Source organism: Sinocyclocheilus anshuiensis, unplaced genomic scaffold (assembly GCF_001515605.1).
Source record: "Sinocyclocheilus anshuiensis isolate Anshui unplaced genomic scaffold, SAMN03320099.WGS_v1.1 scaffold207, whole genome shotgun sequence".
Classification (NCBI taxonomy): Eukaryota; Metazoa; Chordata; class Actinopteri; order Cypriniformes; family Cyprinidae; genus Sinocyclocheilus; species Sinocyclocheilus anshuiensis.
The window spans coordinates 894194-913849 of record NW_015551045.1 but is presented as its reverse complement, the minus strand read 5'-3'; the positions used below and the strand labels follow the sequence as shown (position 1 = coordinate 913849).

The following is a 19656-nucleotide window of genomic DNA, read 5'->3' as shown; positions in this document are numbered from 1 at the left end:
AGACAGACGATAGATAGATAGATAGATAGATGATAGATAGATAGATAGATAGATAGACAGATAGATAGATAGAATTATATTAAATATATTTTTACAAAATTGTTTATATATTTTTGTATCTAAATAGCTGCATGTCAGTTTTTTGTGATAATTATTTTAGTTATCATGACTAAAGTCATTGTATCCTTTATTTTAATCAGTTTAATCAACCTTCACACCTATCTTTTATTTCACCACTTTCACAAATCTTAATTAGCCATATTTCTTAACATTTGCAGGAGTTTGTGAGTCTGCGGTCAGATAAGCCATGGATTACAGTGCTGGATAAAGAGCACATGTGTAAATGTTAGGACAATCATTCAGACCCTGTCCTTTCATATCAGCACTTTCATAACCACTGCTTTATGTGACATTTTTACTGAGATTTGTTATGAAACATTCTAGATCTAAGACTGTGCTTCTGTGTTTTTGATTGAGCACTTAGAGTATCTGATGTAAAATATTCCCTCTGGATGCACTAGTATAAAAGTGTCTATCCATACTATTACTGAAACTCCGTTAAACATAACTGTGAATGAGTGTGTGATCAAATAACATTAAAACAGATTCTATAAAGTGTCAAAACATCATTGATTAAATCACGACATCATGCTGTCTTAGTTTCATTCCTCATGATGACATCACACTGTGCTGTGCTGGTGGATCAGGAGGTTTTAGCAGCTTATGTTCTCTGACTGGACGACACACTCCTGGCCCCACATTCCTATGGCTTGTCATCTGTATCAGAATAACGTAGTGCAATGAAAAAGGAAAATCAGCTCATCTGCATCAAGGCATAACACAGAGACACTCTTCTTTCATCTCTACTTAATTGTTCTCCATCTTTTTCTTTTTAATTTAAATTGTATTGTTAATTGTATTATTACTTTTATTATATCCCCGCCCCCCCCCCTCTTCTTTATTCTTTACTCTTCGTTACATAGTCAGATCGGAGTTTATATGGTTTTGTCTTTTTATATCTTGTCCTACTATGTCCTGTCACATGTAAAAATAAATAAATAAATAAAAGTCTACATTTGTTGGCTCTAAAACAAACTTGATTTAAAAAGAGAGAGAGAGACTAAAAATCACAAAAGTGGGCCACAGTGTATATTAAAATGTATATGAATAAAAAGTAACATTTATTTCTAATAGGATATATTTATTTATATTTATTTTATGTTTATAATGTTGCCATGTTGTCGTGAGCAATTAGGCGAGAGATTCAATAAAACAGAGCACTAAAACCATTATCTATCTATCTATCTATCTATATGAAGAATTCAGATGCAAAAGCCTCTAAGTGCAATCTGAAATTTTCATCATTTTATCAGGCTCCTATATTTATGTTCAGTTATTTCACTTTAATGGCATAGAAAAGGACCCAAACATTGCCATTAAAGTGAAATTACTGAACCTAAACATTGGAGCCTGATAAAAATTATAATTTTAGAAGAAATTTTCAGATGGCACTAAGAGGCTTATCTGAACTCTTCATTCATATATATATATATATAATATGACATATACATATATATATGACACCCACTTGATGTCCACTGTAAAATCTAAAACAAAACCAGCTGAGATTCCCTGAAGACAAATCAGAGGCATCCCTAATTCACTTCAAAGTGGAAAAAGTGACATTGGACGCATTTAATGCCATGCCGTTGACATCATTTTAACAGAGCGGCGTGACGTCGCAATTGGACGTCGGCCTCGGCCAATCAGCGCTCGCTCCGCACACGCACAAATGGGAAGAGCTTAAAAAAGATTGTGGCAAAGAAGATGTGGCCCAAACCTTCCCACATGATCGGACAGTTGCACTGGAGATTCCAGATCTAACATTATATCGCCATCCTCTCGTCTGAATCCGTTGAAAAGCGCAATGACAACGCAGTTCAAGAGCGGACCCGCTTTCGGACTGTCTGCGGAGGTCAAGAGTAAGGTAAGGTAGGCGTCTGCTTTGATTGACAGCTGTCAAAGATGCGCAGGCAGCACGTGCGCTACTCAAGTTAAACATTTCAGAGTATCATTTATTCTGTAATATAGCCTATACAAGGATTTTTTATACTTTTTTAAGTGCTGCCATCAATTCAAATATGTCAACAACAGGGTGTGAATTATGAGGATCCAAACCAGTCTGCACCAAAGTAAGATAAAACAAAAGGTTAAGAAGGAAAAGCGGGTTTAAAAGTGTAATCTTTCAAACTGAATTTCAGTAACCAAAAAATTAAAGTATGCTACGTGCGCTAAAAAGAGAATAAAGCGCGTTCATAAAGAACGTTTCCATAGCAACACTTCACAGCTCGAACGCTTTCTTTTTGGAGCGAGTAGGCTTATTTTCACCGTATTAAAGGTTTATATTGCACACATATGATTATTGTTTTGTTTTAAACGCCTTAGAAATGTGAACGTTTAGCTAGCTGTGCTAGAGACGCCGAAAGTAGGCTATAATTCGCACTGCGATCAGAAATTACTTTGTAATATTTTAAAACAGAACACGGACAAGTGGTCAAAAATATACATTTTGTCAATAATGTGCCCTATTAAAGTGTAAAATGTGGTGACATCCATAACAAAGCTGAAATTATGAATGGATAAACTCGCCTCAGCTTCTAGCTAAACTGTACTAACTTAGCAGAACTTTATCAAAACACGGAATTATTGTCATTGTTGACATCTAGCACTCATTCCTAATTATGAAATGTCATGAACGCAGGTGCAAATTGTTGTTTAGTTGATTTTAGTCAAATTTGCGCATTGTTTTGATGAAGTTGTGTCTATAAAATGGCGAAAACCATTTCAGTCAAATTGAAATATTTGACAGCTTTGCCTGTGATGTCATCCCTCAGTCATAGTTTTTGTCCTTGATCATATCATTCTGTACTAAAGTAATGTACTTATGTTCCTCATGACATAATTTAATTGATTCTGCCACATTTATTCCCATTAGTGGTCCACTTTTAAAAATACCTCAAATTTTGGCTTTTTGCCTTTAGCTGTCATTGACATCCCCATCCCGCTTCCTGAGCACCACACATATCTGTGTTCTCTGGTATACCAGAAGTCATGCTGCACAATTTCAGGTGTCACACTGTGGATTCTGCATGTCATTGGTGTTATGTCAGGAGTGTCTTCCTGAGCACTAGGTATGTGGTTTTCGGTCCCCATATAAGGAAGAGTTGTGTTCACTCACAATATCTGGGAAGAGGAACATGTTGTAAACAGTTTAGAATAAGGAGGAGCATTGTTGGACATCCTAATACTGGAAGATCATCTTTGTTCCAGCCAACAGGGAACGCTTGCAGAACTTTCTGGCAAGATTCTTTTAAAGTCATGAACAAACATTCTTCCAGTAGCATTAATAGAACATTAATTCAAAGTTATCTGGTCTTTAATAGTGAGGGGGGGGAAATCTATACACTCTTAAAAAATAAAGGTTCCAAAAGGGTTTTTTCATAGTGATGAAATAGAAGAACCATCAAAAGCCTTCAGTCAGTTCTTAAAAGAACCACTTTTTTTCTTAGTGTGAAGAAAATTTGAAAAATCTGAAGAAACATTTTCCGCTATATAAAGAAACTTTGGTGTAGCGAAAAGATTCCAGGGATGTTAAAGGTTCTTCACAGAATCATAGATGCAGATAAAGAACCTTTATTTTTAGGAGTTAGGAATCATATACAGTGTAACTGCTAAAAATAACTGTCAATGTACAACATGCAGGTATTTCTAGTATAACCAAGGGTGTAAAGGAATGTTATCCAGGCAGTCTGTGACATGATTCCTGCTTTTAAAAAAACCTGGTCTTGGCCTGGACTATATAGAGTTAGACTGAGGTCTGTTCCAGATGTCCAGAATGAGAGAAAAACAATAAATCAAGCTCTGAGCAGAATTCCTTGGAAGGGTATGAGTGCTATCGGTCTTGGTGTTCTTTTATCGGACACATTTAGCGTGTGCTAAGTACGTCACTTCACACGAGCAGACAGGAGCGAGAAGAAACGATAGTGAGGAGCTAAAAATCAGAATGGAGGGCTGATCGGATGAGACACGCAGCTGTGGATAGAGAAGTGACATGGAGGACAGAAAGAGAGAAAAGGCCAACAATAACACTGATTTAAAGTTACAGCGTTTGTTTGGCTTCCACACCAGCGCACCAAACTTGGGAGAAACAGCTCTCTCAGATCTCTCGCTCTCTCTCTCTCTTCCTTTTTTCTGTCTTGTTCTTCCTTTATTAGAAATACTTCAGGAGTGAAAGACTGTGATCTATTGCGTAGCTGTTGGGAGTAAATATTTGCCAACGCAGCAATACAATAAAGGAGACGATCCAAGTTTTTGCATGCAGGAATGTCCCCAGCATTCCCAACCTTATATTTTATATTCCACTTCTTCTTTTCCTTTACAACTCGCTCAGCCATCCATAATGTTTTATTTTAAGAAATCCATCTGTCTGATGAACTGAGACAAAGGGAAACATTAAAAATAAGTTATGGAGTTTATTTGGAAGAAACATGCTAGAAAATGGTCATTTTCATCAAGAAAATGTTTTGGATCAAGAGCAAATATGCATGTCTTGTCATTCATCTTTTTGTAATCAACAGCAAGATTTTATTTTTAACATTTATACACTATAAGCTACTATTCAAAAGGTAGAAAAAAAAATTATTTTGAAAGAGGTTAATACTTGCAAAATATTAAGCAGTAAAACTGTTTTCAACACTGACCAAAAAATGTTTTTTGATCAGCAAATCAGCATATTAGAATGATTTCTGAAGGATCATATGACACTGAAGACTGGTGTAAAGATGCTGAAAATTCAGCTTTGATCACAGGAATAAATTACATTTAAAAGTTATTTTAAATTATAATAATATTTTACATGATCACAGTTTTCCTGTTTTTTTTTTTTTTTTCAAAATAAATGTAGCCTTGTTGGGCATAAGAGACTTATTTCAAAAACATTAAAAAATCTTACTGACCCCACACAGTAAAGTGTATGTGTGAGTAAAAGTGTATATTTAAGTGTTTATTTTATATTTTCAGATTTTTATTTGACTGTTATTTTTTTAATTTAACTAGCCATTCAGTGCAGCAAATGAAATAAACGCTGTATGTGTAATAATTCTTTAAAAAAAGTACTGTAGAGTATATAAATTCTGCAAGTTAGATGTGTGTAGTAATGTTTTGACCTTTGACCTCCAGCTGGCCCACAAATATGACCCAAATAAGGAGGAGGAGCTAAGATTGTGGATCAGCGAAGTCACGGGCCGTAAACTTCCCGAGAACTTCATGGAGGGGCTGAAAGACGGAGTAATACTCTGCGGGTGAGTGATGCCCTGATTCATTCAATCTGTAGCTCATTAACAGCTATGAAGTTCAAATAACAGATTATTCAAAGGATGTTAATCAGTCACTCGTTTTTACATGTTTATTTTTTATGAGCAGGCTTATCAACACTCTTCAGCCCGGTTCTGTTAAAAAGATCAACAACTCTCCTCAAAACTGGCATCAGGTGAGCAAGAATATCACATTTGCAAGCATATCTGCTTGTTCCAGTTCAGGTCCAGCAGGAGGCGCTGACACGATTAAATGTGATCTGCACTAGGAACAGCGTTGCCAAGTCCGCGGAATTGGGCTACTTTAACACTGTTGCCGCGGGTTGTTTTTCATGTCTGCGGGTTGAAGCGACTCCAATAACATGATATTTATTATTTTATATAATATTTTATTTATCCCCTGGAATGCGAATTTTAGCAGGGGAACCCCACCAAAAAAACGTGTATTTTACCCCCTGGAATGCGATTTTTAACTGGGGATCCCCTCGAAACACGATTGGGCTAGTTTTGAGTAGAGATTGGGCGGGTTTTCTTGTGAAAACCTGGCAACCCTGACTAGGAATCATAGGAAATGCTTCCTGTCTTCAGTATTTATACTTCGGTTAAACAGTCATTTTAGAAGAAATTTACAGTCATATGAAGAGCCAGACAGTTTGGCATGAAGAAAGTTCAGCCCATAGTTTAGATGTTTGAGTGAAAACCAAGTAGTAAAACACTTTGGAGGCCTTAAAGGTCCCCTGAAATGCTTAGAAACATGCAGCGTTACTCTATGTGTTGACGTCATTTTAACTGAAACAGGAAGACAGGGCGGTACATATCAAGCAGCCCCGCCCCTTTTTAAAATAGCCAATAGCGTTCGTTTATATCACAGCTTGGGCTGTGACTACGTGCCGTTCACTGTACAGAAAATACTAATTCTGTGGACAAGTGACCGATTTCAGCCGCGGCTTCAGCGTCTAATTTATAGTGTAGGGGGCGGGCGCTTCGGATTCTAGAGAGCATTTGATTGGACAGAAAGTTTGATGAGAAGCTGAAGTATGATGTGACGTCAAAAAAAAAAAAATCGTTGAGCCGTTTTGGCGGAAGTGACGAACTGCAAGCTTTGAATGCTTATATCTTCTAAATGCGAATTTTGTCACTGTTTTGGAGCACACTGCCTTATAGATAACCTTAAGACTAACATATTGATACTAACACCCAAAAAACGTTAATTTTGATTTCATGGGAACTTTAATGTGGGATGAGACAGAAATCAATAACATATTTCAGGTATTTTTTGGTTTCTATATTCAAAACATGGAATATACACAGTATATTCATATTCAAAACATGGAATATACACAGTTACGAGTTCTATGCGAAATAGAATGCTTGTGTCATTCATAAAATCTAATAACCGCTGATCTTCTGTTCCAAATATAAAGGGTTTCTGGTGCTGCACATTGTTCCTTTGGAATCAGTTATGCATACTTTCAGATTTTTCAGTTTATGTCAGTTTATTCTTGGTTTGGCCTTGTTTGTTGCAGCTGGAAAATATTGGTAATTTCGTCCGAGCCATTCAAGAGTATGGACTGAGGCCACATGATATATTTGAGGCCAACGACCTGTTTGAGAACGTCAACCACACTCAGGTCCAGTGCACGCTTATTACACTGGCTGGGATGGTGAGTCACACGTTATGAATTTCAATACAGAAATGATAAGGACTACCTCCAGACTGAAGATTAAGAACTTCTGTAATATTCATACTTTTTATCTACATTTCGAGAGTTCACAGTAAGGAGATTCATATGGGAGTGTTTAACTGTTAGCAGAGAGATTAACATCAAAACATGTGGTATTTGAGCTGCATGATCAGTCGTTTTTCCACAAACCAACAGTCAAGCAAACACCAAAAAAGGAATCTCTCTTCTCTTTGTGTGTTCAACATATACGTTTGTTTTTTATATGAAATAGTAACATCCTATACTTCCACTTCTTAAATGTAAAATGTCTGGTTGCTTTATTATTTACATACTTGTATTAATTTGTCATTATTTTGAAATGCAGGCGAAGTCTAAAGGCTTCCATTCTAAATACGACATTGGAGTGAAATACGCAGAGAAACAACAGCGCAAATTTGCTCCTGAGAAACTAAAGGAAGGACGCAACATTATTGGTCTGCAGGTCAGTAGTTGTTCATCAGTAATGCCTTTTTCTTTGAATATAAAAATAAATGAAATAAGGGTTAAATTAAAGCCTTATGCATTGGAAAAAAAATATAGCAATGCCTGTTACTGCTATTTTTTGATCAAATCAAATTAAATTCAATGGTAAGCATTATATATTATGATATTAATATTATTTTATATATACATATCTTTATATTTATTTACATTTTATTTTGATGTATTTATTAAATATTGTTATATTTTATATTTATGTTTTTAAAATTATACACTACTGTTCCAAAGTTTTATTTTAAAGGAATTATTACTTTTTATTCAGCAAGGATACATTAAATTGATTAAAAGTGAAAGTAAAGCCTTTTAAAATGTTACAAAAGATTTCTTTTGAACTTTCTATTCATCAAAAATCCTGAAAAAAAGTGCCACGGAAATATTAAACAGCAAAAAAACTTTTTCAATATTGACAATAAAAATGAATGTTTCTTAAGCAGCCAATCAGCATATTAGAATGCTGAAAATTCAGCTTTGATCACAGCACTAAATTACATTTTAAAATATATTCAAATAGAAAACAGTTATTTTAAATTGTAATACAATTTCAGAGTATTACTGTTTTACTGCATCAGATAAATGCAACCCTGGTGTGGCTTCTTTCAAAAACATTTAATTTTTAATTAACAAAAAAATGTCAATTATTCCAAACCTCTGACCCATAGTGTATGTTATATAATTGTCAGGACATTCTTTATCTATATAATTTTCCCAGTTCTTTTTCTTTTCACTCTTTTGCATTTTCAGATGGGCACCAATAAGTTTGCCAGTCAAAAGGGCATGACGTCTTATGGCACACGGCGTCACCTCTATGACCCTAAGACGGGGATGGAGAATCCTCTGGACCAATCAACAATCAGCCTGCAGATGGGCACCAACAAAGGAGCTAGTCAGGTGCTCAAAACAGTTTTATAATCATGCTCTTATTGTTTTACAATTGCTAGTACTGTTCGTGAATTGCACAAATTGTTGCTTATTTCTTTTCTGTTTCCTCTTCTGAAGTCCGGCATGACGGCCCCCGGCACCAAGCGCCAGATCTTCGATAAGAAGCTGGACATGGAGATGTGCGACACCTCTATCGTCTCGCTGCAGATGGGCACCAATAAAGTGGCGTCCCAGACCGGCATGACGGTGTACGGTCTGCCGCGTCAGGTGTATGACAGCAAGTACTGCTCCAGCCCTATTGACTACATCAACAACGGCCAGGACTCAGAGATGGATGGATATCGGGATTCCGACTAGGATGAACAGACAGCTGCCAGCACACTGCTTTTTAAAAGTTCACCTGCACTCTTTTTGATATTCCAAATTCATGTTGACCAGTAGGAGCAGCTTGAACTGTTTCCTGACATAACAGCGACCGATCAAAGCTGAGAACCTTCGTAGAAAACAAGCTTTTCTACTTTTCTTTTTTTACATACAGGCTTTTCCTGCTTCTCACTTTGTAGTTTTAATATGATTAATTTTTCAGTTTTATTTTATTGTTATTTTGAGTGTGCAATTCTCCCATCTCCTGCATGGCCAGATTTTCTCATATGAAAAAATAATGCAGATGATAAATATGGATATATTATTTATGATGCCTCATAGTTACATAGACACTACTGGTCAAAAGTTTAGAATCATTTAGATTTCTTAATGTTTATTAAAAGCAGTCTCTTATGCTCACAAAGGCTGCATTTATTTGATTAAAAATACAGTAAAACAATGAAACATTATTTCAATTCAAAACAACTGTTTTCTATTTGAATATAGTGTAAAATGTCATTTATTTCTGTGATGCAAAGTTGATTTTTTTTAGCATAATTACTCCAGTCTTCACTTGTAACTTGTAGGAATAAATTAAATTTTAAAATATATTACAATAGAAAAGTTATTTTAAATAATAATATTTCACAATATGACTGTTTTTACTATATTTCTGGTCAAATAAATGCAATCTTAATGAGCACAAAAGACTTTTAAAATGATATCTTAATTATTCCAAACTTCTGACCTATAGTGTAATTTAAGTGGATTTGGTCACACCAGCAGCTCCTATGGTGTGCACACTTTAATAGGTTCCATGATGCTTTTTTAATTGGATGGAGGAAGAGGAATCCACCAAAGATGCCCCACTAGTTAATTTCCTGAAGAAACTCGGATGAACTTAACCTAACTACTGCATCTAGGAGATTGTCTGGGTTTTGGCGTTCAACTATAAGCTTCAAAACAACGTTTAAATAATGTCGATTTTGCATAATTGTTTGAAAAGGTGTTAACCCTGCTCCAGCACACCTGCTTGTAGTTCTCAAGCAATTCCGAAGGTGTTGATTAGCTGGTTCAGATGTGTTAAATAGAGCTGCAGGAACTGAGTTAGAAAGCCCCGCCCTTAAACGCTGACTCACTGACAGGAACGCTATTGGAGAATGTTGATCCAGGAGCTGGGGTAAACGCAGTAAGCTTCTTCATTCATCATAACATATGCATGTGGAGTCACTACTAAGAAAATGAGAAATCCAAAATGGCCAGAGGTTCTAAAATCTCAAGGTTTCAGAGATGTCTTTTGTAGTACAGAATAGTATTTCATCAAGCTACAGATGGTCCACAAAGCAGTTTATCTACATTATTTTAATAAATATAATACAGTACAGTTGGTTAAAGACATTTTATAATTAATTAAGCTAGTATTATGACTGTTTATAGGGAGGATTTGGGGCAGTCTGGCCAAAAATATTCCAAAACTTTTTTTGATTCAGTTTATCCTTTATAAAAGTAAATAGACATAGACAGACAAATAGAGAACTACTGTTTTTTTTCATTACCTAATCATACTGTGAAAAATCATGTGAACCAAAACTGACAATGGCGCTTTTTTTTTTTTTTAGAAAAATGACTGTCACCCCCAGACTATATAGGAATGATTCCGTAAACTTGCATATATGCGAGCGTTATTTTAGCCTGCCAAACCTGATACTCAATTATCAAAGCGACCGATCATATCACAAGCAAGACCTGCTCATGATTTAGGATGGTTGGGAGTCTACATATAAAATAAGTTTTAATGTGCAGAGTTAATATATTTAGCTATTTTAAACTAAATAGTTTTGACATGACTAGATTTCGCCTCATCATGTAATTCAGTTATTGCAATTATTACAGATTTGTATATTTCATTTATATAACGTTGTGTGTTACGGTATGTCATTGTTTTGCATTGCCGCTGGGAACAGCCGAACACAAGATCATAAAACAGTGAATCTCCCTTTTGTTGATGTAGCGTGTCCCTCTTGCATCAATGCTTCTAATGTCTTTATTTATGAGGCTTACCAACAATGGCTGAGCAAGTGAAAAACTAATAAATCACTATTTTCAAATTATTTGTCTTTATTTTCATGAAACGGAAATGTTTGTAACATTACATTTTAACTGATTGCACAACAGAAACAGACCACAGTTTTCCACAAGAGAGAATATGCAAATGATTTATTGATACTACATGGTCTTATAAAAACCTAAATTGTAAAATACACAAGATGAACTAAAAGAGTAGAAACCAATGAAAACAGAAAAATGGCTATTAATGACATCTGTTGCATTTTCTCAGCATTTCTGTAACCCTAAACAAAAGGGAAAAGGCTGGATTTGAAACCATCATCTCAATGTTGCCTGAACCTCCTTCTGTGGCTTTATTAGATCATTCTTTCAGCTTCAATTCAAAATTGAACAGTGAATCAATACAGAAGTTTCAAACAAACAAACTAAAGTCTTTAAGTGTATTTGGTCATCTGTGACATTTGACCCTGCAAAACTACTGATTGGCTGCTTCACAAGCGTCTATCCAATCACTGTACACGTCCACCGGCTCTGAGAGATCTGAGAGAGAGATTAAGGACAAGAACCAGCATCACATTAAACAAATAATTCACCCAAAAATGAAAACTTGCTGAGAATGTACTCACCCTCAGGCCATCCAAGATGTAGATGAGTTTGTTTCTTCATCAGAACAGATTTGGAGAAATGTAGCATTACATCACTTGCTCACCACTGGATCCTCTGCAGTGAATGGGTGCCGTCAGAATGAGTCCAAACAGCTGATAAAAACATCACAATAATCCACACCACTCCAGTCCATCAGATAACATCTTGTGAAGTGGAAATCTGCATGTTTGTAAGAAACAAATTAATCTTTAAGTCGTTGCTTCCGGCTAAAATACGAGTCCTCTATTCGTATTCTCCAGTCACCTCGTCTGAATCCGGAGAGAAATATGCACAGATCAAGCACCGTTTACAAGAGAAAACATTATAAAAAAGTTCTAAACAAATATTCGGGTAGATTTTGATGTGAGAGGACAACAAGGGATGAACTTTTTCACTGGATGAAGCGTTATTATGGACTGATATTTTGGTCAGAAGTGAAGGTTTAATTTTAAAACCTCTTAATTATGGATTTGTTTCTTATACAAACACGCAGTTTTTCAGTTCACAAGACAATAACTGATGGACTGGAGTGGTGTGGATTATTGTGATGTTTTTATCAGCTGTTTGGACTCTCATTCTGACGGCACCCATTCACTGCAGAGGATCCATTGCTGAGCAAGTGATGTGATGCTACATTTCTCTAAATCTGTTCCAATAAACAAACTCGTCTACATCTTGGCTGGCCTGAGGGTGAGTACATTTTCAGCAAGTTTTTATTTTTGGATGGACTATTCCTTTATTAATAATATACATCATGCAATAAATACAGTTACTCATACTCTTTTAATTGATCAAATACATGTCTGTTTCAGTTAGGTTTTGAGAAGGATACAGGTTATTGGTGTCTGGAATTCCTCTAGACACACAGTACAGGATATTATCCCCGTATTTCGACTTCGCTCCCTGGAATAAAGTAAAAATGTTGAGTATTAGTGATTTTTTTTTTTTGTTTTGTTGCATGCAAAAGATCTTTAAGTAACACTTAAGGAGTTTTATTCTTACATCTTAACGTCACATGATTTCTCGTGGTTACAGAAGGGGCAGGTAAACTGGGTGTCCAGGTTTCCCGTCATCTTTTTCTTGGGAGGGGGTTTTCTCTTCGACTTTCTGCGTCCCATCTTTTACTTCATGGAGGACATAAAGCACAAATAAAATCAGACCAAATATACTTTAAAGCAATCTTTAAATACATGAACATTAAATGAAGGAGCTGCTTGTGTCAAATATACACAAACAGAAGCAACAGCCTCTAGCAACCATGAGGTTTACAACATAAACACCGATCAAGGTAACCTTTATGTGATGCCATTTAGCATCTAAAAATGTGCAATTCATATACATTCTTTCTGATATTAGATTAAACCACATTGACTGTGTATTTTGTCTCAAACTGACAAACAATTAAACAGTTTTGTGATATTTTAAAGGTGTTCTAGGTTCTAAGCAACATATACACAGAAAAACAAACACAATCAGTAAAATGGAAATACAATGAAAACCCTAGCAAAACCATATGGTCAAAACACTCACGATATCCGTTATACTTAAACATTTAAGAAAGACATTATGCTTAAACAAACAAAAAAAAATCTCTTACCAAACTGCGATTAATGAGAGGCGACTCTGAGAAAACCAGCACTCACCGTCTACAAAAAAATAAACAGAAGATTTACTTCCGCGCGGTCGTCTTCTTCTTCTTCTTCTTTGGAATTTTTTGGCGTATTCCGCAGAGCTTGTTTGTTCCCCTATTCCTTTGCTTTATTTATTTATTTAACTATCAAATTCGTTTATTTAATCCTGTTTCTACTATATATTCCATTACTATTCTTTGATTAATACCTTCAATACCTTCTCTTAATCCGTTTCCTAATATCCAATTTATCTTTTATTTTCTTTATTATTACCATTTAAGTTCTTTATCAATTTAATTCTCTCTATATTATATTTCCGACATTTTAATATTACACGTTCAACGGTTTCTATTACTCCACAAAAAGCACATTTACCTGTAATATTTTTACCTATTTTGTATAGTGATGCATTTAGTCCTGTGTGCCACTTCCGGTTCTGTGGCTGCGGGTCTATGGCTGCGGTTCTGAAACTGCTGGTGCTGCGGGTCTGCAGCTGGATACTATTGGGATCTGAGCGCCCTCTAATGTTAAACACCAGAACTACAACAGAGTTCAAAACAGTTTATTTGGGGAGAGAAAACGGTGTATAATTTCAATGAATATCATTGTGTTCATTCGTTGCGCATTGTTTTTCAGGATTCTTTGGTGAATAAAAAGTTTAAAAAGAACAGCGTTTATTTAAAATATAAAACATTTCTAACAATCTAAGTTTTTATTATCACTTAATTAACACATACTTGCTGAATAAAAGCATTCATTTCAGAATCCTGAAAAAAGTATCACAGGCTCCATAAACATATTAAGCAGCACAATTGTTTCCATTATTGATAATAAATTGGCATATTAGAATGATTTCTGAAGGATCATGTGACACTGAAGACTGGAGTAATGATGCTGAAAATTCAGCTTTGCATCACAGGAATAAATTACATTTTAAAGTATAGTAAAATAGAAAACCGTTAGGCCTATTTTAAATAGCAATAATATTTCGCAATATTACTGTTTTTTTTTTTTCTCTGTATTTCTGATCAAATAAATGCAGCCATGATGAACAGAAGAGACTTCTTAAAAAAACAAAACAAAACAAAAAACATTACAAATCTCACTGATCCCAAACTTTTGAACGGCAGTATATATATATATATATATATATACAGTGGGTACGGAAAGTATTCAGACCCCCTTAAATTTTTCACTCTTATATATATATATGTATATATATATATATATATATATATGTATATGTGTATATATATATATATATGTGTGTATGTATATATATATATATACTGTATATGTATGTATGCTCTGACCCCTGTCGTTAAACATCAGAACTGCAATATTACCCAATAAATTAATTACATGAGTATAAACAAACTATAATTCAATTATTTTAAGAAAATCAAAAAAGTCTGTATTCTACCTATATAAAATTGAAATAAAATAATGAAACTAAATAAAAAGAACTTAAAAATGACAAAAGCACATAAGAAAATTACTAAAACTTTCAAATTAAAATGAAAACTTAAATATAAAAATAAAAGGTCATTGAAAATATTAATAAATACTATAATAGTACATACATTATACTAAAGCAACACTGACTGTTATATTACTGTTATAACTTAAAATATAATCTATATGACTGAATGATTTCATGATAGTTATCTGCTAGAGTTAATTAGTTACAATTTTGGGTGGGCGTTAGACAGACAAGCAGCTCCTTGCATCGTGATTGGATGACATACGTCCATATATTTGAATAAGAGAGCGTGATTGGGTGGTGTGAGCACGGGGGCGGGACTAACAGGGTAGGTGTGATATCGAGCAACAGGAGCTGAAATTTTGTGCAGAAGATATACTTCGAAACTGATCGTAGAAAAAGACTTGTATAAAAAGACTCAAAACTCGGGTACGTATTTTCTATAGACCGACGGAACTGACACCAAGAAGGAAATTGGTTCAGTGTGTCACTGCTTGCGTAAGTAACAGAGAAATTGCGTGAACGACTATCGCGGAAGTCTTGAAACGTGCTGTTGTCATTTTGTTATTAACGGGACAGAAAGTAAACTGGTGCAAATTATATTAGCGGATCCAAAAGCATAACCGATCAGGATCATCTGTAAGGTTTTTAGGCGCAAAAACTACAGGATCTGTTTTGCAATTGTATGTTGTTCTCGACAATTTTATCAACATCAGTACATACACACAACTCTTATCTATACTGACGCACTTTAAATGTATGTGCACGCATAACGGCATAATGAATGTTATATATAATTTGTGAAATGTTCTGCATATATAGCTTTATATTTAGATGAGATTGTGAATCTTTATGTATTCTAATGCAGATTTTTTGAGACCTCTTTATTTGAAACATGCTGATTATTTATTTTTATTATTATTAATATTATTCCATTTTCAGAAGTTAATTATGGCTACTGAGGGAGACCCAACTGGCTTTGTGAAAGTGCTTCACCTTCTGGTGATTTCTTTCATCTGGGGAATGCAGGTGTGGGTGTCTTTCATAGCAGGTAAATTAATATACGCAAGTGTTATGATAATTATATCATAATATAACATGCCATATGTACTTCTAATTCCTCTTTATATTTTCAGGTTTTGTGCTGATTTCCCAGGTATCCATGCACATGTTCGGTCTTGTGCAAAGCAAGTTATTCCCATTTTATTTCTATTGTCTGCTGGGTGGAAATGCAGTCAGTCTGGCCATATTTGCTGTGTACCACCCTAGAGAACTGCTGGACTGGCATGAGGGCATACAGGTGACCAATCAAAACTTTATGCATTCTGCATGATTCATTAAAGGAATATTTGCTGAAAATGTGCTCTCAGGCCATTCAAGATATAGATGCAGTTTGTGTCTTCATAGGAACAGATTTTGAGAAATTTGTCATTGCGTCACTTGTTCACCAGTGGATCCACTGCAGTGAATGGGTGCCGTCAGAATGAGAGTCCAAACAGCTGATAAAAACATCACAATAATCCACAAGTAATCCACACCACTCCAGTCCATCAATGAATGTCTTGTGAAGCGAAAAGCTGCATACTAGTAAGAAACAAATCCATCATTACGACATTTAAACTTTATCGCTTCTGGCTAAAACATGAGTCTGTAACCCATAATAACGCTTCCTCCAGTGAAAAAGCCCATCCCATTTTGTCCTCTTTATATAAAAAAAACTGTCCTGGACTGCTTTCACTTGTAAACAGTGCTTGATCTGTGCATATTTCTCTCCCGATTCAGATGAGGTGATTTTTATTTTTTACAAGCGAAAGCAATTTTACGGATAGAGGTCTCATATTTTAGCTGGAAGCAACAGTTTAAAGTTAAAAACACCTTAATGATGGATTTGTTTCTTACAAACATGCAGCTTTTCACAAACTGTTAATTGATGGACTGGAGTGGTGTGGATTATTGTGATGTTTTCATCAACTCTCATTCTGACGGCACCCATTCACTGCAGAGGATCCAGTGGTGAGCAAGTGATGCAATGCTACATTTCTCCAAATCTGTTCTGACGAAGAAACAAACTCCTCTACAGTTTGGATGGCCTGAGGGTGAGTACATTTTCAACAAATCTTTGCTCCTCTTTCCTCATTTTGTTTCCATTCCTTTAAACAACCCCTCTCGCTCTGTTTTTATTTTTCTGAGCAGATGACTCTTTTCTTTGTGGCTGTGATCATGGCCGGCTTGAACGCGCAGTGGTTTGGTCCATCTGCCACAGAGAGCATGCTGGTCATGCAGGAGATCGAGAAGGAACACGGTCTGGGAAATCAGGTGGGTATGAGCTCCAATAAGGAAGGATACGCCAAACTCCGTGAGCAGGACCCGAAATACAAGGAGCACAGGACCACCTTCTACCGCTACCACGGTCTGTCCAACCTCTGCAACCTCATAGGCTTTTTCTCCACTACCATCAATCTCATTTACCTGGCCCTCCATTTGGGAACTATATGAGTGTGTTGTGTGTCTTTGAGAAAGAGTGCAGTCTGACAGATATTTTTAGAGAATTATCCTGTATATGTTCTCTCTTTTTGTCAGACTGATTTGTATAACAATAATGCTTCTAGTTTTTATACAACAAGAGTGTTTAGTGTTCGTTAAGGTTAAAAGAACCAAATTCAGACCCCTTGACTTGAGCCAAAAGTGAACCGAGTGAAAAGAGCCCAGTTGATTTTGTATTTACAGTCCCTAAAAGTGGACTCTCACTTAGAAATGTTAGGAATCATGTGGACATTTTTTGACTTATAAAAAAAATCTCTATATAAGGCATAATTCTTGTGAATTGCTTTCAGACAAAGGATAAAAACACGTTTTTTAGGTCTGGATCCTATGACGTTTTTTATTTTGTAAACATGCTCAGCCATTTTAAATGATATTATTGATTTTAACAGTATTTCTCCCTACTTTAAAATGCTTCAAAGTGGGTAATTGCACTGGATCTGTTTATAATAAACAGACCGTCTGTTTAAACTTACATTAGTGATATTATAGCTGTTTATGATTGCTTAAAGAATGTGTTTTAATTTGTTGGTGAAGTATGTACTATAATTCTTACCTGTTTTTGCCTTTATGCTTCACAGTGTGAACAATACATATATTTTCCCACTGGAGGGCCGTTTGTGGAAAGGCTCTTGGTAATGAGAGGACCAGTTTTAGGATTGTCTATCATAAAATGCTGTTTACATTTCCTATAGAATGAATGACACTATAATGGCAATTAAACTCTATGGAAAAAGCAATGAATAGTAAATTAACTTTGTAAACATGATGTTTGAACAGCAAAGTAAACTTCCTTTTATCACTGGACATGGAGAAGAGTGCTGTTGAAGATTCAGTGACATACACATGTGATTCCGTTGATTTTTCTGCATATTCAAACCTTTGCTGTGAATATTATTTTTTTTTAAGTGTTTCATACTGTTTTTATCATATTTTTCCGTTTAATTTTAAGAAAGCGAACTTTGTGCGTGTTTGTGTCCATTGGGAATCTTGAGTTTTTTTGTTTGTTTGTTTGTTACTGACACTGAACAAGCATTTATTCAGTTAAAGAAATATCAAACACCTGTGCATGTTGAGTTTTAATTAAAATAAATAAATACAATTTACTGCAAATACTCTGAAAGAGTTGTTCCAGACATCTAGTAACAAGTGTTGTGTGTTTATTTGCATTTACAGCTTTTTTACTGCAGCTATACATACATGCTGACCAGAATTCAGTGACACATACATGAGAGGAAGTGCAAAGGAGTATTCTAATGAATGTCGTTTCATTAATTCTGCTATAGTGATAATACCCTATTCATACAAAAAAACTAAATACCTTTTGTGCATGATTGTGACCAATTTGGTGCCATTAAAGGAATAGTTCACCTTCAGTTGCTGGTCCCCATTGACTTGCATATATACACTATAGTGTTTTCCCCCCCATACTATGGAAGTCAAGGGGGATGGACCAGCAACTGAAGGTGAACTATTCCTTTAACTTGATTTGCATTTCATAAATTGGAATTTGAATTGAATTGTCCACAACTCACAGGATGTAATGGCATTCTGGGAAATGAAGTGTTTTTTTCACCCGAGTAGTAATGAAAAATGTATTTTAAAAAAACTATTTATTTATTAAAAGTCTATCTGTTTATCTGCCAGGCCGATAAAACATTAAAACTTGAAGACTTGTAAAATAAAAAAAAATAAAAAAATTTCAGATAAGGCTCTTTAAATCCTACGTCCTTATATTAAAATTGAAATTGTAATTCTGCATTCTGTTTACTAGCTCAGTTCAAATTCAGTAATCGAGTTGAAAATTAAAAGGTATTTAAAATGATAGATAGATTAGATAGATCATTTTTATTTTACATTTGCTATATCATTAAAGTATATGCAGAAAAGTTTGTAAAGAGGAAGAAAAAGAACAGGTTCTTCGGGACGGAGCTGGAAGCTGCTGTGTAAACACTTCAGATCCGGTATCTCCGTCACGCTCGCACGCACGCAAGCACGCACACTCAAACACAATCACACACGCACCGACGGAGTTACACTCGCGTTTCCACGCGAGGAAATCCCGGTGTTGTGCCGAATTCTGCACCCCTGCCAGATTATGCACCCCTCGTTGAAGTCGCTACCTGATTGCCTAATCCCAACCCCACCCCTAATCCTAACCCCTCCCCCACACCTACTCCTAAACCTACCAATACTAGGGGGTGCATAATCTGGCAGGGTGCAAATTTCGGCACTACACCGGTCCCGGAGCACGAGATAAACCGCCGAGTATCCGTGTGAAGGTAAGAACCTCCTTTAATTGAGTCTTTGCGTTTGAGAGTCATTTTGACCCTCATGCACCTTTCTCTGTCTCCGAATGGGAACAGCTTTATGAACTTTGGGTCATGCAGCACATGAACTGTTAACATTTTGTTCATCATGCCATCGTGATTATGTCTTTGTTGTTCTTT

At 35.5% G+C, this 19656-nt stretch overlaps 4 protein-coding genes across 12 annotated transcripts in view; 3 read left to right on the top strand and 1 right to left on the bottom strand.

Moving 5' to 3' along the window:
• The first annotated feature begins 1826 nt into the window (after nucleotides 1–1826).
• Nucleotides 1827–9233, top strand: cnn1b (calponin 1, basic, smooth muscle, b). 2 transcript variants are annotated; one of them, XM_016451360.1, is made up of 7 exons: nucleotides 1827–1987; nucleotides 5239–5360; nucleotides 5482–5548; nucleotides 6899–7003; nucleotides 7422–7538; nucleotides 8339–8485; nucleotides 8594–9233. In XM_016451360.1, the coding sequence occupies exons 1-7, from the start codon at nucleotides 1928–1930 to the stop codon at nucleotides 8831–8833; spliced, it is 858 nt and encodes a 285-aa protein (XP_016306846.1). In that variant the 5' UTR covers nucleotides 1827–1927; the 3' UTR covers nucleotides 8834–9233. The 2 variants fall into 2 exon arrangements, with proteins under 2 accessions (XP_016306846.1, XP_016306845.1); XM_016451359.1 differs by having other exon boundaries at nucleotides 6899–7036; nucleotides 8594–9232.
• A 282-nt stretch (nucleotides 9234–9515) lies between these two features.
• tmem205 (transmembrane protein 205) lies at nucleotides 9516–17461 on the top strand. Of its 6 annotated transcripts, none has more exons than XM_016451368.1 (4): nucleotides 9516–10019; nucleotides 15608–15716; nucleotides 15802–15965; nucleotides 16859–17461. In XM_016451368.1, the coding sequence occupies exons 2-4, from the start codon at nucleotides 15617–15619 to the stop codon at nucleotides 17159–17161; spliced, it is 567 nt and encodes a 188-aa protein (XP_016306854.1). In that variant the 5' UTR covers nucleotides 9516–10019; nucleotides 15608–15616; the 3' UTR covers nucleotides 17162–17461. The 6 variants fall into 6 exon arrangements, with proteins under 6 accessions (XP_016306854.1, XP_016306852.1, XP_016306855.1 ...); XM_016451366.1 differs by having other exon boundaries at nucleotides 9516–10028; XM_016451369.1 differs by lacking the exon at nucleotides 9516–10019 and adding an exon at nucleotides 14979–14993.
• Nucleotides 10941–13261, bottom strand: elof1 (elongation factor 1). Of its 2 annotated transcripts, none has more exons than XM_016451370.1 (4): nucleotides 13149–13261; nucleotides 12554–12675; nucleotides 12384–12454; nucleotides 10941–11446 (listed from the first exon to the last, which is right to left on the bottom strand). In XM_016451370.1, exons 2-4 carry the CDS (start codon nucleotides 12667–12669, stop codon nucleotides 11382–11384), a joined length of 252 nt encoding a protein of 83 aa, XP_016306856.1. In that variant the 5' UTR covers nucleotides 12670–12675; nucleotides 13149–13261; the 3' UTR covers nucleotides 10941–11381. The 2 variants fall into 2 exon arrangements, with proteins under 2 accessions (XP_016306856.1, XP_016306857.1); XM_016451371.1 differs by having other exon boundaries at nucleotides 13195–13231.
• A 1660-nt stretch (nucleotides 17462–19121) lies between the features above and the next one.
• The window catches only part of LOC107661661 (ras-related protein Rab-3D-like), a 13887-nt gene continuing 13352 nt past the window's right edge, over nucleotides 19122–19656 (top strand). Inside the window, exons 1-2 of one of the 2 annotated variants that reach the window (XM_016451357.1) lie at nucleotides 19122–19268; nucleotides 19445–19488. The gene's annotated coding sequence lies outside the window, so the exon portion shown is untranslated. Of the gene's footprint in view, nucleotides 19274–19444; nucleotides 19489–19656 lie in introns of both variants that reach the window. The other variant, XM_016451358.1, reaches the window with a different exon arrangement.

Excerpts from the sequence above, each read along its gene's own strand:
- cnn1b (XM_016451359.1), top strand. The coding sequence starts at position 1,928 with ATGACAACGCAGTTCAAGAGCGGACCCGCTTTCGGACTGTCTGCGGAG. Across the intron at positions 5,549-6,898 it reads CTCCTCAAAACTGGCATCAG|CTGGAAAATATTGGTAATTT; the intron begins GTGAGCAAGAAT and ends TGTTTGTTGCAG. Across the intron at positions 7,539-8,338 it reads GCAACATTATTGGTCTGCAG|ATGGGCACCAATAAGTTTGC; the intron begins GTCAGTAGTTGT and ends TTGCATTTTCAG.
- elof1 (XM_016451370.1), bottom strand. The coding sequence starts at position 12,669 with ATGGGACGCAGAAAGTCGAAGAGAAAACCCCCTCCCAAGAAAAAGATG. Across the intron at positions 12,455-12,553 it reads AAATCATGTGACGTTAAGAT|GGAGCGAAGTCGAAATACGG; the intron begins GTAAGAATAAAA and ends ACTTTATTCCAG. Across the intron at positions 11,447-12,383 it reads ATTCCAGACACCAATAACCT|ATCTCTCAGAGCCGGTGGAC; the intron begins GTATCCTTCTCA and ends TCTCTCTCTCAG.
- tmem205 (XM_016451368.1), top strand. The coding sequence starts at position 15,617 with ATGGCTACTGAGGGAGACCCAACTGGCTTTGTGAAAGTGCTTCACCTT. Across the intron at positions 15,717-15,801 it reads GTGGGTGTCTTTCATAGCAG|GTTTTGTGCTGATTTCCCAG; the intron begins GTAAATTAATAT and ends TTATATTTTCAG. Across the intron at positions 15,966-16,858 it reads ACTGGCATGAGGGCATACAG|ATGACTCTTTTCTTTGTGGC; the intron begins GTGACCAATCAA and ends TTTTCTGAGCAG.